This window comes from Drosophila miranda, chromosome 4, assembly GCF_003369915.1.
Source record: "Drosophila miranda strain MSH22 chromosome 4, D.miranda_PacBio2.1, whole genome shotgun sequence".
NCBI classification, from domain to species: Eukaryota; Metazoa; Arthropoda; class Insecta; order Diptera; family Drosophilidae; genus Drosophila; species Drosophila miranda.
Window position 1 is genome coordinate 8,921,709 of NC_046677.1, and position 17,255 is coordinate 8,938,963.

Consider the following 17,255-nt stretch of genomic DNA (forward strand, 5'->3'; position numbering starts at 1 on the left):
TGAGATAATTTGTTTATTAATTACGTTTTCAAACAGCTTAGACAAAATAGTTTCTTCATATATATTAACGAAATAGGGTATACTTGTGCCCAAACGCCGGTTGACATGACATTTCATACTCACTTACGTTGCCACTGTTTTTTTGTCGACCTTTTTTGTTTAAACCTTGCGGAATATAATAAAAAGGAGTACTTAAAAGTAGCTAATCTTGTAGAAAATTGATTCATCAATGGTCTAAAACTATATGGGCAAAGCTATAGATTTTAGTTAGTCAGCATTATTCAACGGAATATTAAAATTGAGCAATAGGAATGATTTTTCTCTTACGTTTTATTAAGTTTTTTTTTATTTGACCTTCTTTGCTATAATCTTTTTTTACGCAAAATCCAATAAAAGCAAGTATTAAGAATAAGCCTGTTAAGTAGAAAAATTATTCATTAATCGGATAAAATTATGTGGGCATGGCTAAATGTTCTATATAGCAAGTAATATTCGACGGAATATCAAAATTGAGCAATTGGAACGATACTCGTTTGCTTATGCTACTGTTGTTTGAGCAAAAGTGCCTTGTGCGTCTGCCTACGGTGGCAGTAAATCCAGATGTCACAGGGCACTCCCAGAGTGCAGCCAGATCGCCGCGTTTTGTGACACCCTGGCAGCACTCAACACGATCGGCAAGTGAAAATCTGACATGAGCGAAACGGCACACACTCTCACTCTCATTCAGTAATAGTATTTGTTGCTATTTCTGCACCAGCTCCGTTTAAACATAGTTAGTTGAAACAATAAAATGTGATTTTCCACTGCGGCCGGCCCCCTGCACTCGCGTTCCCTTCGTGTCTGTGCGCGCTCGCGTGTGTAAGTGTGTTATTGTTTAGCCCCCTCTGCCCAAATTGGCGACTTTGATTTCAGTCGCTAAATCGAATCGAATTGCGGGGTCCACCGGGTGGACTGGCTGTCGTTCTGTCAGTCGTACGGAATGTGTAATGCGAGTGCCAGTGTGTGAGAGTGTCAGCGGGTTCAATCAACTGTACTATTCCAGTAGTATGACATTCCCCAACTAGTCTGGAGAAACGGCAAAACTTAGTTACGAGGCCTAACACAGCCGCAGAGAAGAGAGCACAGAAGCATGCTTACTGAATTCGATTCATTACTGTATAAAAATTTTCAAGCAAATTAATATTTTGTTATTTTGTCTTGCAAAAACAACTACGTAACATTTCAATGCAGCAGCAGCGGCAGAAAGAGAACGCGACACTTGCTGCTCCGAGAGCGAGCGCCACAAAGAGCGCCACCAACGCAAGAGAGTGATAAGTGAGAGGAGAGGAAATGCGACCGACTCTCTGACGTTTCGCGCTGGTCGCTTTTATAACGGACCTCGCCGAAGCCGTAGTTGAGTCAAGTGACGTTCGAAGACGGCGGCGCAGAGGCCAGAAAAACACAACAAATATTAAAGCTATTCCCCGTTTGATTGATATAAATGAATATGCAGTGCGGCCCAGTTATACAACTGAAACAAAATCACTCTCTTACAAGTGTGTGTGTGCAATCTTCCTCCTGCTCTTTCTCCGGGCTTTAATTAAACGCCAGAGATGAATATCACACAGAAGCAGCAGCAGCAGCCAAAGCAGCAAAAAGTGTAAAAGTGCAATAAAAATTAAAATTTGAGTGCCAAAAGCCAGACAACAACAATAAAAGTTAAACAAAATCAAAGTAGTAATACAAACAAAAACAAAAATCACACCCGGCAGCGACTTTTGGTATAACGAGCTTCGAATCCGAATCACATAAAGAAATCAACAAGTGTGCGTCTGGGTCTGGTCTCTCACGTCTGTTTCGCTTTCATTCATGCGCTCAAAGCAGCGCACCGACAACCACAACAATAACGGCAACAAAGGCTGATAAAAGCCCAGAAGCAGAAGCAGCAACACCAACACCAACAACAACAGTTACAACTACAACGCCAGTAAGAAGTCTGTCTGACCGAAAGAGAGACACACAGAGAAGAGAGCTTTAAGTAAGTCGTTGATTCCATTCCTAGCGCAAGTCGCTTAACCGTTAGTAGGAACCCTTACCGATTTTTTCGCTTGTGCCTATTTGCCAAGCGTTTTAGTGGGACACACAAGCTTTTTGGTTTAAAAATCGGTGAATAATTGAGGGGAGAATCATTTAGCCATACCGGGCTACAGTGCGTTTCATGGGTACGTGGGCGTTTGGAGCAAAAATCGATTTACGAACATGTGAGAGATTGAAATTATATATTTATTGTTTATAAGTCGAGCGGTGAATATCAAGGAATTTAAAGGTGAATACCAGTACATTTTAAATTTATAAAAAGGGGTCATAAGGGTAATATTATTTAAATTTCTGAAACATAAAGGACAGCAATCAGTACATTTTTATTTACGGACATTTCGGACATTGCACATATATTTTAGAAAGTGATTCCATATATTGAAGGAAAAGCACGATTTTCATATACAAAAATTATCTTTTTTCTATTTACAAAATTGGCTACAAAATCGGATCTCTTATATTTTTGCATACATCAATAACCATTCGACTTAATCGACTTCAAAGCTCAGTCTTAAAGCTCTGAAACGCACTGTATACAGCTAGATCTAGAGATAGTAGGCATGCATTCAACCGTAGAAGTCGATGGGCCACGTGTATCGCATGTAAACAGAGCGGCAAGCTAATGACAGATCTCATCTTGATGACTGATGGCTGGTGGGTGTGTGGGTGTGTGGCGGCGGGGATAATCACTCGGGTTGGATAAGCACTGCCAACAGATCAGATCTGTTGGGTAACCAGATAAGAGAGAGATATGCATACAACATTCCAGCCAAAGCAAGGTTTTTCCAGGCCCTTCAACCGGGCCCAAAAGTATGCAATGGAACAGCTTAAAGGATTATTCCAAGGAGGAAAAAGGAACTCCAAACTCATTTACGATCATCAGTAGAGCCTATGATCAACATTTATTTATAAACAATCGAATTAGAACTTTGAGATCCTGGCCGTGTTCAGGGCCTCGGTCATCAGGCGACCAAAGTCCGAGTGGACCATTGTGAAGAGCTTGACGGCGCGCTCCTGCAAGAATTGGCTGGCCTCGCACAGGTGCTCCGACAGGTTCCGGATGAGGCGCTTGCGTCCGCAGTTGTCCAGGGTGTAGGTCCAAAAGTCGGTCACTTGGCTGAAGTTGTCCTCGGTGTCGCCGCTCATGAAGCGGTAGACATCGCCCGAGATGGGGCAGCAGGTCTGCAGGGCCAGGGCCCGGGAGCTCTCCTTGGGGCCGCAGAACGAGTTGGGGAAGTAGTTGGGGGCCCCGTCCTGGTTGTCGGTGACCGTCATGGACCCGTCCCGCTGGAAGTTCTTCACGTGCACGCGGTACGGACAGTTGACGGGAATCTGCATGTAGTTGACGCCCAAACGATGGCGCTGGGTGTCGCCGTAGGCGAAGAGCCGTCCCTGCAGCATCTTGTCGGGCGAGGGTTCAATGCCCGGAATCATGTGCGCCGGGCTGAAGGCCAGCTGCTCGACCTCCGTGAAGTAGTTGGTCGGATTGCGGTCGAGCACTAGCTTGCCCACCGGCAGCAGGGGATACTCCTTCTGGGGCCACACCTTGGTCACGTCGAAGGGATTGAAGCGGCTCTTCTTGGCCTCCTCGTTGAGCATCACCTGGATGTACATGGTCCAGCTGGGATAGTTTCCCTTCTTGATCGAATTGTACAGATCCCTGATGGCATAGTCCGGATCGTGGGCCATCAGCTCGGAGCATCGTCGTGCGTCTAAGTTCTTGATGCCCTGATCCGTCTTGAAGTGGAACTTCACGTAGAAGGTCTCTCCGTTCGGATTGACCATGCGATAGGTGTGCGCCCCGTACCCATGCATGTGGCGGTAGCCATCGGGCGTGCCACGATCACTGAAGTACATCAGCAGGGCGTGCAACGTCTCGGGGCGCAGGGTCATAAAGTCCCAGAACATGTCGGCGTCCCGTAGATGGGTCTGCGGATTACGCTTCTGGGCGTGGATCAGGCTGGGGAACAGCGAGGGATCGCGCACGTAGTAGACCGGCATGTTGCAGCCCACAATGTCCCAGATGCCGTCGTCCGTGTAGAACTTGACGGCGAAGCCCCGCTGCTCCCGGATGGTGTCCGCGGAGCCGTTCTCTCCGCAGGCCACCGAGAACCGCATGGCGATGGCCGTGCGCTTCCGGACCTTCTCGAAGAGCGAGCCCGCGCAGAACCGGGTGATGTCGTGGGTGCACTCGAAGTAGCCAAAGGCGCCCGCGCCTTTCGCATAGGCCACCCGCTCCGGTATGCGCTCCGTGTCGAAGTGCATCATCTCGTCCAGGTAGACAAAGTCCTGCAGCAGGGCTGGTCCCCGCGGCCCCACCGTCATGATGGCATCCTTCACACCCACTGGCGTACCGCTGGCTGTGGTGCAGTCCTTCTGCACCTCCGAATCGTTGGTCTTGTAGTCGATCAACTGATTCGAGGCCGGATCACGTGAACACATTGTTAATTTCGATTCTATAGCTGCGGCAAGATCTTTGGATTTCGAATTTTTCGTATATGAATATTATTCCCTGCAAAACAAATTTGAACTGTAACCGAAGATGTTGTGTATTGTAATGATTGTGTACTGGAATGTTGGGACAGAAATCAAGAGTGAAGTTTAATCCAAAGGTAAACTCTGATTATTTTTGATATTAAATATTATATTTGGAAGGTGGGAAGGTGTTTTTTTTTTTTTTTAAAGGTAATGTAATGGCCTTCCCATTCCCATCTGAACGGCCGATTAAATGTGGTCTTACCACATGGAACACATATTCTCAGTGTTTAATCTTCTCTTATGTGCGTTGTATCCTTACTTTCGCTGTCCGTTACTCTTTTCATTTTCTTCTTCTATTGGGATGGCGTAAACCTGGAATAGAATCATGAATTGTAATCTTCGTAAACAGTTCTTAAGAGAAGGAAGAGATTGTCTATTAACTAAAATCCCCTAATATATATAAAATACGATGATAGATACGATGGGAACATTGGAGATTACTGGATAATTGGCCATGCTCATCCCCCTGTCGAACCATTCCATGTCTTATCTGCAGTATCCACACGGGCGACAGTGAAAGTGATAAACAATCTACAATTTCGCATTAAATAACAACCGACTCTGTGGGCTCTGTGAGCTCTGTGAGCTCTGTGGGCTCGGTGGGTCGGTCCCCATGGCTCGGCTCGCGACAGTCACGAGCGTTCAAAGGTGACAACGAGGCGTACGAGGGGGGTCTCTGCGTCAGCGCCAGAGACAGAGCCAGCGCCAGTGGCAGTGGCAGTGGCATGATAAGAGCGGTGTGAAGAGAGAGAGAGACAGAGAAGAGGCATTACACCCATAGAGCCCCTGGGAGGCTTATCGGCTGTTCTGGCACTCGAGCGAAAACGCCAAAAGAAACAATAACTGTCTGATAATCAGAAAACATTATCACGAGAGAAGAGCGAATTTTCACCTATGAGTATGAGTATTTCTGAGCAGAATATTTTTTGGCAGAACCTATCGTAGCGTAAATGCTATTTGTGAGCTATTTGGGTTTTTTATCTGCGACTCCGCAAGTCAATAAAGCACTGAAGATTATGATTTTGGGGTATTTTAGTGTGGGCAGCCTGTACAGTACAGTACACACTGCACGTCATGTCTGCAGGGAGAACTGTAGCTCGCTTTGGTTTATAGCCTTAGGCTATAAAGAGGGCTCTCTGGGGCTCTGGGGCTGTGGGCCTCTGGGCAGGTGTGTCTGGCATACGCATCACTGATATGGGATCGTAAACCCCACCAAATAACCCCGCCTCCGATGGTCTTGTAATGTGAAACGTTTGGTTGTCAGGCACTCGAATCGCTTGACACCTACAATGTGTATAATATTTATAGATCTACAAACGATTACTTCAGCTACGATTATCGGACAATCATTGGAACTTTATTTTTAACGATTCGTTCTATTAGTTTAGTCCGCCATCGTGGATCGATTGATATATGACAGACAGCCTTCTTTCACTTGCAGTTGGCGGGGCATTACTTTATGACTATGTGATTGGGTCCGTTTTACCCTCACCAACCATAACCATATAATGAAGCACCCACAAGATCTGAGGGTCACCGATGGACAGCAGCTATTGAAGATCAACAAGGTGGAGGAAATGGAGCATGAGTTGCTTGAATCTGGTAAGTGAATATCACTCTGAAAAGAGGTTCCTTCCGTCCAATGAATCGTTTTTGGACCAATTAGTGGATAACTTGAGTATTATCTATGATCTCATCCTGAGAACACCATCAGGTGGAAGCCAACTTTATCTTTTAGTTCTATAAATGGTGTAAAATAGTTATTAGGGACTTACCGATACGGTAATATAAAATATAATAATATAAATATAAATATTTTCTACTATTTCCTTTCTGCTTGAGAAATTTTTTTTACAAAATTAAAGAATGATCTATTGGTTTGAAGCATACCGTTGTTCGCTTTAATTAAAATATTCGGAAAACTTCGATTGAGCAGATGTATCATCTCAGCGAGGTTCTCCCAATTCATATTCGCAGATGATCCGTAAAAATCCCCCGATTTCGTCGTTTCGTATAGTCTCTGTTTGCCCACCATTATGGAATATTTTTACAGCGAATGATCACCGTCCGCCTCATCATTAAAGGAAAATTCTCTTGTAGAAGAAGGCTATCACTGAATGTAAAATCTGTCTACAATGCAGAAGAATTTAAGTCCTCTTCTGCTCCTTGTTGATTCTAAACTGATCTCCGATTGTCCTTGAAAAATTCGCGTTACGATAAACTTAAAAAAATGTATGATTTCCACTGCCAATCCAGATAATATTTACGATTCAGAAATGATTTCAAATCAGTTTTGTGGCTGCCGTAAACTGTATGGCTGTTCAAGGTGCAAGATCGTGCGGCACACCTTTCTTTGTGGCCAAACACGTGCCACGTGTGACAGTCAGAAGTGTATTCCCCTCAATCGTATGGCGGCTTGGCTAGAAGGTAAATTGTAACGAGGGGGAATGTTGTGAGTTGCTGCTGCGACCGCAACTCTACATTTATACCCGATACTTAGTCAGTATGGCTTTCCTCCGGCAGACGCCGCTAATATTAAACGGCACGACAAAGAGTTCGTGCGAGAGAGACAGAAAATCAGTATGAACATGTCGTCGGGCGCTGCGTAGCCACTGCAAATTGATTTGTTCCTTTTGGCTATAAAAATGATCCGATCAGAACCAGATTCAGTAATCTGATAGATATGGTCATTCTCTATGATTCCGCGTTTTTAGTTTTCTCGAATCTTCAATATTGTGGATGCCACAGATTTTCGTCCTTTGTGGATGCCCCTTCCGCCTCCGGTGGGGCGAAATTTTGTGGATGCCCCTTCCGCCTCCGGCGAAATTTTGAAATGTACGTGTAATAGTGACATATTACAGAAGTCTGGATACAAAATGTCGTTGCTCTAGCTCTTATAATCTTTGAGCACTAGGCGCTCATAAGGACGGACGGACAGACAGGGCTCAATCGACTTGGATTGGAAACAATCCCTCTGGACGTTACACACATCCATTTTCACCACAAATCTAATATATGTACGCCTACACTCATTTTAAGTTTCTTGATTTTTATTGAATAATTATTATTCTTGATTTTTATAGAATAATTATCATTATGATTATTATTCTTGATTTTTATTGAATAATTATTATTATAATTATTATTCTTGATTTTTATTGAATAATTATTATTATAATTATTATTTTTGATTTTTATTGAATAATTGTTATTTTTGATTTTTATTGAATAATTGTTATTATAATTATTATTCTTGATTTTTATTGAATAATTGTTATTTTTGATTTTTAATGAATAATTGTTATTATAATTATTATTCTTGATTTTTATTGAATAATTATTATTATAATTATTATTTTGGATTTTTATTGAATAATTATTATTATAATTATTATTTTGGATTTTTATTGAATAATTGTTATTCTTGATTTTTATTGAATAATTGTTATTCTTGATTTTTATTGAATAATTGTTATTTTTGATAATTATTGAATAATTGTTATTATAATTATTATTCTTGATTTTTATTGAATAATTGTTATTTTTTATTTTTATTGAATAATTGTTATTATAATTGTTATTCTTGATTTTTATTGAATAATTGTTATTTTTTATTTTTATTGAATAATTTTTATTATAATTATTATTCTTGATTTTTATTGAATAATTGTTATTTTTGATAATTATTGAATAATTGTTATTATAATTATTATTTTGATTTTTATTGAATAATTGTTATTATAATTATTATTCTTGATTTTTATTGAATAATTGTTATTATAATTATTATTCTTGATTTTTATTGAATAATTGTTATTCTTGATTTTTATTGAATAATTGTTATTATTATTATTATTCTTGATTTTTATTGAATAATTGTTATTTTTTGATTTTTATTGAACAATTGTTATTATAATTATTATTTTTAATTTTTAATGAATAATTATTATTATAATTATTATTTTTGATTTTTATTGAATAATTGTTATTTTTGATTTTTATTGAATAATTATTATTATAATTATTATTCTTGATTTTTATCGAATAATTATTATTCTTGATTTGTATTGAATAATTATTATTTTTGATTTTTATTTAATAATTATTATTATAATTATTATTCTTGATTTTTATTGAATAATTATTATTCTTGATTTTTATTGAATAATTATTATTATAACTATTATTCTTGATTTGTATTGAATAATTATTATTTTTGATTTTTATTGTTTTTGCTTAACAATTAAAAACAAAGAGCGGGAACGAAATTTTGAAATATACGTTTTATAGTGAGATCTAACAGGAAACCTAATTTGATTAATCTAGCCTTAATAATCTCTGAGATTTGTGGATGCCCTAGATTGTGGATTGTGGATGCCACAGGTTTTCGCCCGTTGTGGTGGCGGAAGTGAGCAGGGCGAAGTTTTGAAATATACTTGTAGCAGTGGCATATCACAGAAGTCCGGATATAAAATGTCGTTGCTCTAGCTCTTATAGTTTTTGAGTACCAGGCGCTCATAGGGACGGACGGACAGACAGACAGGGCTCAATCGACTTGGCTATTGATGCTGATCAAGTATATATATACTTTTTGGGTTTGGAAAAAATTCCTTCTGGACGTTGCACACATTCATTTTCATCACAAATCTAATATACCCCTATACTCATTTTGAGTATCGGGTATAAAAATAGAGCGCTTATAGCCTTGATAAGACCGAGCCGCTTTTCGAAAACCGATAGGCACCTGCAATCATTATAAATGTTTATAATTTGTTTATTGATTAGGAAAAACTTGTTGCTGCCGCTGCCGCTGCCACTGCCACTGCTGCCACTCTGTAGCTCTGTTCAGGGAGTTGTAATCGAAACAGAAACTGAAGCCTCTGTTGGGGCTGAAGTTTCCATGTATTATTGTAAAAGTAGGAGCCTGGCTGGGCTGTAAAGTGTATGGAAAACCATGGGGGAAAACGCGCACAATTTAAGCGAAGTAAAACGTAATCGTAATGTTTAACTTAACCCAAGGGTTAAATATGCGCAACAGCAAACACAACCGAGCCCCGAGAGCCCCAAGCCCCAAACGACAGTCCGTCAGCCTCAGCGCTTTTACTCGTTGAATATTTATAGAGAGACACGACACCGACGATCACACAGGGAGGCCCCTCTGGGCTGTACCTGAAGCTCTAGACGAAGCTCCGATGGGGACGGACTAGTGTCACCTTAGTCGCTGGATGTCATGACGGGGTTTGTTCTCTCATTTCGTATTTAAGTTTTTGATTTCCAAGACACCCCAAACGGAGGTGGAGGAGCCTCCTTCGAGTCTCTAGCAATATGCATAGAGGGGTACGGTTCAGAGGCCCCATATCAACTGGGGGACAGACTGACAGGCCTAGCGACTCTCCCCACAAACACACACATATCCCCATGGTTCGGCTGATATGATATACATATAGAGGGGGGGTTATCGCCCAGACGCGAACTCCGCTACGATTTGCATTTTGCCTTCGCTTTGGATCTCATTTCGGGGTGTGTGTCTTTCGATTCATTGAGTTTTTCGTTTTGTTTTTTGTTTTGGTTCAGGCATTTTATAATTAAAAATTAGAATTACTCTACGGTATCTAGATGAACGGCAGACAAACTTAGGAAATATCCCACATTTCGTATTTATTTTTGTACTTCTCTTTCTGCTTCTTATTGTAGTATTTCAAACCGATATCCGCTTCTGACATTTATTAATTTCCATAAAGATAATACCAGGGGCCTTGCCTTGCGTCATCTGTGTGTGTGTGTGTGTGTGTGATATACGTATAAACTATATAGAATTATATCTTCCAAGGGTTTCACAATTCCGAAGGCATATCGTCAGATAACGATGGATACTACTAGAGCTGGCAATACTCGTACTCTTTATGTTGACACCGCAGTGTTTGTTTTGGGGGCCAATGATATTTATTAGCCATATAAAATAGGGGATTTCGTATGGATATAGCCCTTAAAATTGAGTAAAATATGAGTAAAATAACGACGACCCAAAACTTTTTTATATGAATAGAGATCACTTTTATTAATTACTCCCTAATAATCCGAAACCCCTGATTCTTACCCCTAATTACTCGGAAACTCATTTGTACCTATATTTGAATGGATTCGCTTAATTAAAAAATTTCTACAAAGCTCATTCCAAATCATCCCTTAAGTATTTCATAAACGTTGCATTATCTATGAAAAGATGTAAGCTAAAATTTAAACGTAAAGCATTTGAAAGACTGTTTGACCTTCAATAAATTGTACTCTCAGACTTAACTCTTTTAAGCAGCACCCGTGTCCGTATCCGTGCCCGTGCGGTGCCTTAGGCTTATGTAAAACTCTAGAACTCAAGTCGTACCTCAATGAGCGCTAAAAGAAGCTTTGCGAAAAGAAAAAGCTTCTTCTAGTCAAGTGTCTGTGGGATGGGGAGTGGGGAGTGGCGTAGGGTTCTCTCGGAAGATTTGCTCCTTACACAACAAGCCACTTGCTCGACTATCCTCACACTTGAGCTAATTTTTCAATTAGCCAAAGCTGCTGCGGCCAGCCCTACTGCTATTCAATTGCGATGCTTTCTTATTTTTACACGCAGGAGATCGCACAGAGATCTCACGGATGCAGCGAGTCGGAGAGGCGGAGAGACAGAGGGACTGCGGAACGAGGCAAACTACTCAGCCGCCATGTGGACACATTTCACTTAACGTTGTCGCCGCTAAATGAAGTGTAAATAGTAAATTGCAGTCAAACATTATGAGTATCATAATCATCGTGGCAATCATCATCATCATCGTCGTGGCGTTGCATCGTCGTTGCATTCATGTCACAGTCAGCAGAAAGGCACTACAATGAATGATCATGATCATGAATCCGATGACGAACAACACATGCAAATCACATGTGCATCCTATGGATATGTACATACATACTCGTATGTTCGAGTACAAGTGCTGCCTGGTTGGTGGTTTCGGGCTGTGTTGTCTCTCTATAAAAATGTATGCAAATAAAATAATAATTTTCGCACAATATTCACTTAACGAATTCCCCAAGAAAACGACGCAGAGAGAGAGAGAGGGATAGAGGGAGAGAAAGAAAGAGGGATATGTTTGGCTTGGCTAATTTTTCCATAATTCTCTGGAAATGACAATCTGGAAAGGGACCCAAGCGAGGGCCACATGTGTGCGTGTGTGCGGCCGGGGAAAAGCGACAGCCATCAACAGCCCTGAACATGACATGCAATTTATTTTAATTCTAGTTTTTCCTTTCTTTGTGCACACCACACCCCATGCAGGAAACGTGTGTATCTCTCAGATACATACACACATACAGCCCAGTAAGCGATTTGGAGTCAAATTCGGATTATTACATGAGTGATTCATTCATTCATTTATTCATTCATACAGCAAGCAAAATGGTTGATAGTTCTGATCGGTGCGGATCATCGGTGTTGTTTCAAACAAAAACATATGCGTCACATAGTGATCGTATGTCTCCACAAGCAGACCACAGATAAGGGATATATGTCTGGTATATATACAAATAATGTATCTGAGGGCGACACATTTTGTAATTGCAATTAATGCAATCACTCAACCACCATATGGAGGGGGGATAATCGTCATCTGGATGATGTTTTGCATACGGCCATCAGAGGAACAGAACCATAGACCATGCGAAAGAATCACAGCATGAGAGAGTGAGAGATACAGAAAGAGGGGGTACAGATGAGAGAGATAGAAGATTTCATCTCAATGGAAAATAAAAGAAAGATCTGTGGAATTCACAATCTGAAGAAGTCTGTTGAAAGAACCTGTAAGGAAAAGTCACAGCAGATCGTGCGGAATCTGTCAAAATTCTGTCTTTCGTATTGGTTCTATAAATGGTAAATCACTGTAAAGTGAAATGTTTTCTGTTCAAGTAAGGGAACAAAATGGGGGTAAGATTGTTTGTTTATATCTGTACAGTCTCTGGAAAGACTCAATCTGAAAGGAAACTGCAAGAGAGGCAATTTAAGAGGCAACGAAGAAGGATTCAAGCTCTGAAAAGTCAAAACATATCTTGTTTCTGTCTTTCGAATTCTTTTGGTTCATATTGATCCAATAGAGGGTAATTCCCAGTGTAAAGTGCAGTGTGGTGTGTGAATCTCACACTCCATGCCCCCATAATTCCATCACGTTTCAGCAATGATGACGATCATGATCACGATGATGATGGTGTGATGGTGGATGTTGACGATGACGCCAATCGGCGGGCATTCGAAGTGAAATGGAATGAAATGAATGCAAAGTATGAACGAGTGTACACAATGAGTGTGGTGGAGCTCTGTTTCGTCACAGAAATTCCTCCGTATAAAGTACGAGTACACAGTGGAATGAAAGAGACTGCGATTGTGCATGCGAAAGAGATGGCAAGTAAGCCAGCAAGAGAGCAAGGGAGAGAGAGGGAGGAAAATTATAATCAATTGAATCAGATTCAAAACCAAAACAAAGCATTTAAAGATCTTTCGGCACCCTATCCGTCGATCCTATCTATAGGGATTCTCTGCAGAACTGTGTTCTCTGTCACATACAACACTTCTCTGTTGTTGTTGCACTTCTGATAAGCGGGGTGGGTGCCTTGAACGGCTTAGCTTGCCCCAGCTTAAGGCGCTTACTAATCGACTCAACCGAAGATACTACATGCTTTACGTATATATTTACATATACATATGTATATCAACAATAACAGCGACCTATTATACGACGAGTGCAGCTCTGCTCTGCTGTTGCTACTGGGATCTGTCTATCTGTCTTTCTCTTTCACTGCTGTCCCTTGTCTCTGTCCCTGTCTCTGTCTATCGCTGTCTGTGCCGGCGAGGCTGCAGCTCCGGTTTTGATAAGCAGCGGCCTGGCTATACGGAGGAGGCGATACCAGACGGAGAGCCCTCGACTCTTGTGTTTGGCGAGCTGAAAGTGAAGTGATCTACAAATACGGGGGATTAGTGGAAAATGCTTTTCTAGGAGACAGTAAGAAGCAAGTGCTCGTGGAAAACGATTTTCCAGGAGAAGGTACATATATCCAATTGAAAAGGAATCCAAAAGAAAAACTAGTACAACCAAAGATGGCAGGAGAGTCCCATATACATAGAGGATTCACCAGCAAAAAATGATTTAAAAAAAATAAATTAAAAAAGAAAAAAATATATAAATATTCTATATTTAATGGTATGGAATCATTTTTCTTGAAATCAAAGCATAGATATAGAAGTTTTACCATCCCAAAAAATGGAAATATAAAAATAACTCTAATTAAAGAAAAGAATATAGAATTTCCCCAAGAGTTTCCGGTGTAACAGAAGAATTTAACATTTCCTTTATAACAAGATGATCTGTAATATAATATTTTTATTTACCAATTGCTGGAAAAAGTTATTTATATTTATTCTCCAAAGAATAAGGAATTCCCAAAAAGGTACCGATGAAACAAACTTCTCTGTGTTTCTTCTTTTGAAAATAAGTTGATCTATTCTTATAGATAGTATATCTCCCTCTTAATCTACTTTCTAAATCTTTCCTATTTTTATCTCTTTGCCAAACATTTGGATAAGCCCCGATTATGTTTGAGATTTGCGCACCCATTCCCTCTCGTTTTTTTCAGCATTTTGTAATCCTTGGAAACTGTCGAAAAATAAATTAGAAATAACAAACTATATTTATTTTAATGAAAGCTCAAAAACATACAAAGCCACAGACAAATACGCGTTCTATATAGAGATTATATATATGTACATTTAGTGGGCCATTAAACAATTTGAATTATATGTACACATGGATTTATGTACAGAGGTATTGCACACATATGTATGTACATATATATAGTAGTCGCTTAATCTCCGCCGATAAGAGGAGGGTACGAAGCAGCGATCCGAAATGATCCGAGGCGCGAACAAGCGGCCAACCAACGGCCGATCCGATCCGAGCCGAACTGTTGTGTTAACAATATTTTGCCAAGACGAGTACGAGTGCGTCCGAGTGCAGCAGTTAATACGGACAACAGCAACAGCGTCGGGCATAGTAGTAGTAGTAATAATATTTATTAAAGTTTTTACGAACATGGGCCTCAAAGAGCGAGCGACACCGAGCGACACTCACCGACACCGAGAATTCCCCGTCGATCGTCTCGCTGTCCGTCTCTCTGGAGCTTTCGTTGTCGTCGCCTCAGCCGCTGCCTTCGTTGTCGTTGTCGGTGTCGCTGGCGTCGGCTTCTATATCTACAACAAATAATATTAAGACAGTTAGTACGTGTTGAGAACATTATTTGAGGTTTAGTCAGTGTTTTGCACTAGGCGGTAATAATACATACAGCCCGCAGAGGCAGCACCGCAGGCTCCCCGCCACCAGCACCTCCACCTCCTCCTGCTCCGAGAAACGCCGGTAGAATCCGAGGCTTAAAAAATACAAATAAAATATATAGAGAAATAAAGTACAGGAAGGAGTGAACAATTACTTGCAGAAAGGACTGTGATATTCCTTTTCCAATACCAACATTTTTTGTCGGTCAACCGTTTTGCATTATTTATTTATGCACTCGCCCTGCCTCGTCTCCGGCCCCTCCATCTCCACATATGCAAATATCGTATCGTATCGTATCGAAGCAATTGCCGTCGGTGTTCTCTACCAGTGTGCTGTGCTGCGGTTTAGTCTCCTGAAACTTTCTCATCGCTTCATCTATTTTCGGTTTTAATTTGTGTAAATATTTAACTTTACTTAAGTGTGTCTATGGCCCCTCACCTTAGCTGAAAAAACAACAGCAACAGCAGCAGCCACAACAACAGCAACAACAACAACAACAGGAAAACACCAAACAACGCGTAAAAATAACAACGAAAAATTGTAAAAAAAAATTTATTTAAAAACCAACATAAAAAATGTGCACCAGCAACACCAACAGCGACAGCAACAGAAACAAATAAATTTGTGAAAAAATCAATTTGCAAAAGAGTGTGAAGGACTTTCAAATATTTACGTATCGCGACTTTGAGTTTTGATTGATACGCGTTTCCCCAATCCGCAATCCCCAATCGCTTGTACTGCAATCTATTTTGACAACTCCAAAGAAAAGATTAACGCTACCTAAATGTATGCCTCAATGTTGCCCAGTTTATTGAATATGAAAACGGAGAATCTGACCAACTCAAGCTACGATGATGCCTTCCTCCTCGAGGAAAACCTCCTGCACATGATGGGTGAGTGGTGGCGGAAAGAAACTGAAGGGCAGAGACGGTTGGGAAAGGTGGGAAGAAATTTGTTGAGAAAGATTCTCTGGATAGGAATTCATTTGTGGAATGTAAGGCATCGGAGCAAAGAAAGGATATCGATTTTTATAAATGGTTTACATTTTAGCAAAGATTCCCAAGGAACTGTTTAACGTTTCGGCTTAATCAGGGGTTTTCTTTTCAGTTTTTAAAACCACGTCATAAGTGATCATTGAGCAAAGAAAAACGTGTTCCTGAATAATATGATACGATATTAATTATCAGTACCGAAGATCGATTTTCTTTTCACTAAGGATATGCATACATATATTCCTTAAATATTTGAGATATACTGAAATCCTGAGCTTTTCATTTCCGATCCATGTCGTAAAGGATCTTCAGTGGTTATAATTACTATTCCAAACTGATTTCAGTGATTCCTAAAAGATTTGGGATCAGCTGAATCTGTTTCCCACCAAAAACTATAGAAATCGGAATAAACTTCATTAAAAATCCATTGATATGCTCACAGAGTCAAAGAGTCAAGTGATTTCGCTTCGGAGGTGCAGCAGATATTATTTCCGAAAAACATAGCAGGGCTAAGATTAGTTAGGATCCCCATCGAATGTGTTTGCTCCAGCAGCAGCGGAAGCACTTTAAATTTGCACCGAGTCATGGTGAAAAGAGTTTCTGCTTCATAAAAACGCCCACCCCAGTGGGGTATGTAAAAGCCACGCCCATTTGGGAATCTCCCATAATTTGCTACTGTTTCGAGAGCCCCCGTAAATTAATCAGCACTAATCGAAGTGCTTTCAGGATCTAATCGATCCTGAACCCTCATTGCGTCACCTCTGAATACAGAGTAAAGGAGTAGAGGGTAGCCACAAGTCGGCGATGACCATTGTTTTGTAATCGTTTCAGATTTGAATGGCTCTCTGATAAGATACATTTAATTGCGTCCATGACAACATAGAAAACAATTTGTTGCCAAAATCAGGCCAGATCCTCCATCAAGACGTTCGCTTCAGCTCATCCTCCCGATGTGCGCTCTATCTGGGAGTTTCTGACATATCAGCTAAATGAGAGTATTATGCATGCGCCTGCCTTCCATTTGATTGCGGGGGCCATTTTCTTTTATCAGAATGGTGCTTTATCAGATCCCCGCGAACAATAAAAACAACTTTATTGCAATGCTTATCAACGATTATGATTCTCTGTGCTGTGCTGTGCCATCGTTGTGCATCCGAGAGACGATAAGATTCCTTCCATCAACAGCAAAGAAGAAAGACCCACAAAGCAGCAAACAAAAACAGAAAACAACAACAACAGGATTGGGCAATTTGCGTTGTAGAATGCTAGCAGCACTAGATGGTACAGGGTGTCGGGTACTAGG

At 40.6% G+C, this 17,255-nt stretch overlaps 2 protein-coding genes across 3 annotated transcripts in view; one reads left to right on the top strand and one right to left on the bottom strand.

The window, feature by feature from the left end:
- Positions 1–696: 696 nt before the first annotated feature.
- LOC108163454 (transcription factor HNF-4 homolog) overlaps positions 697–17,255 on the top strand; it is a 28,691-nt gene continuing 12,132 nt past the window's right edge. The window contains exons 1-2 of one of the 2 annotated variants that reach the window (XM_017298743.2): positions 697–2,017; positions 6,056–6,216. In XM_017298743.2, coding sequence (XP_017154232.1) covers positions 6,123–6,216 — 94 coding nt within the window. In that variant the 5' untranslated portion in view covers positions 697–2,017; positions 6,056–6,122. Of the gene's footprint in view, positions 2,018–6,055; positions 6,217–15,312; positions 15,854–17,255 lie in introns of those variants that run through there. The other variant, XM_017298742.2, reaches the window with a different exon arrangement.
- Positions 2,942–4,661, bottom strand: LOC108163455 (catalase). The gene has a single exon (XM_017298744.2). The coding sequence runs from the start codon at positions 4,516–4,518 to the stop codon at positions 2,998–3,000; it is 1,521 nt and encodes a 506-aa protein (XP_017154233.1). The 5' UTR covers positions 4,519–4,661; the 3' UTR covers positions 2,942–2,997.

Excerpts from the sequence above, each read along its gene's own strand:
- LOC108163455 (XM_017298744.2), bottom strand. The coding sequence starts at position 4,518 with ATGTGTTCACGTGATCCGGCCTCGAATCAGTTGATCGACTACAAGACC.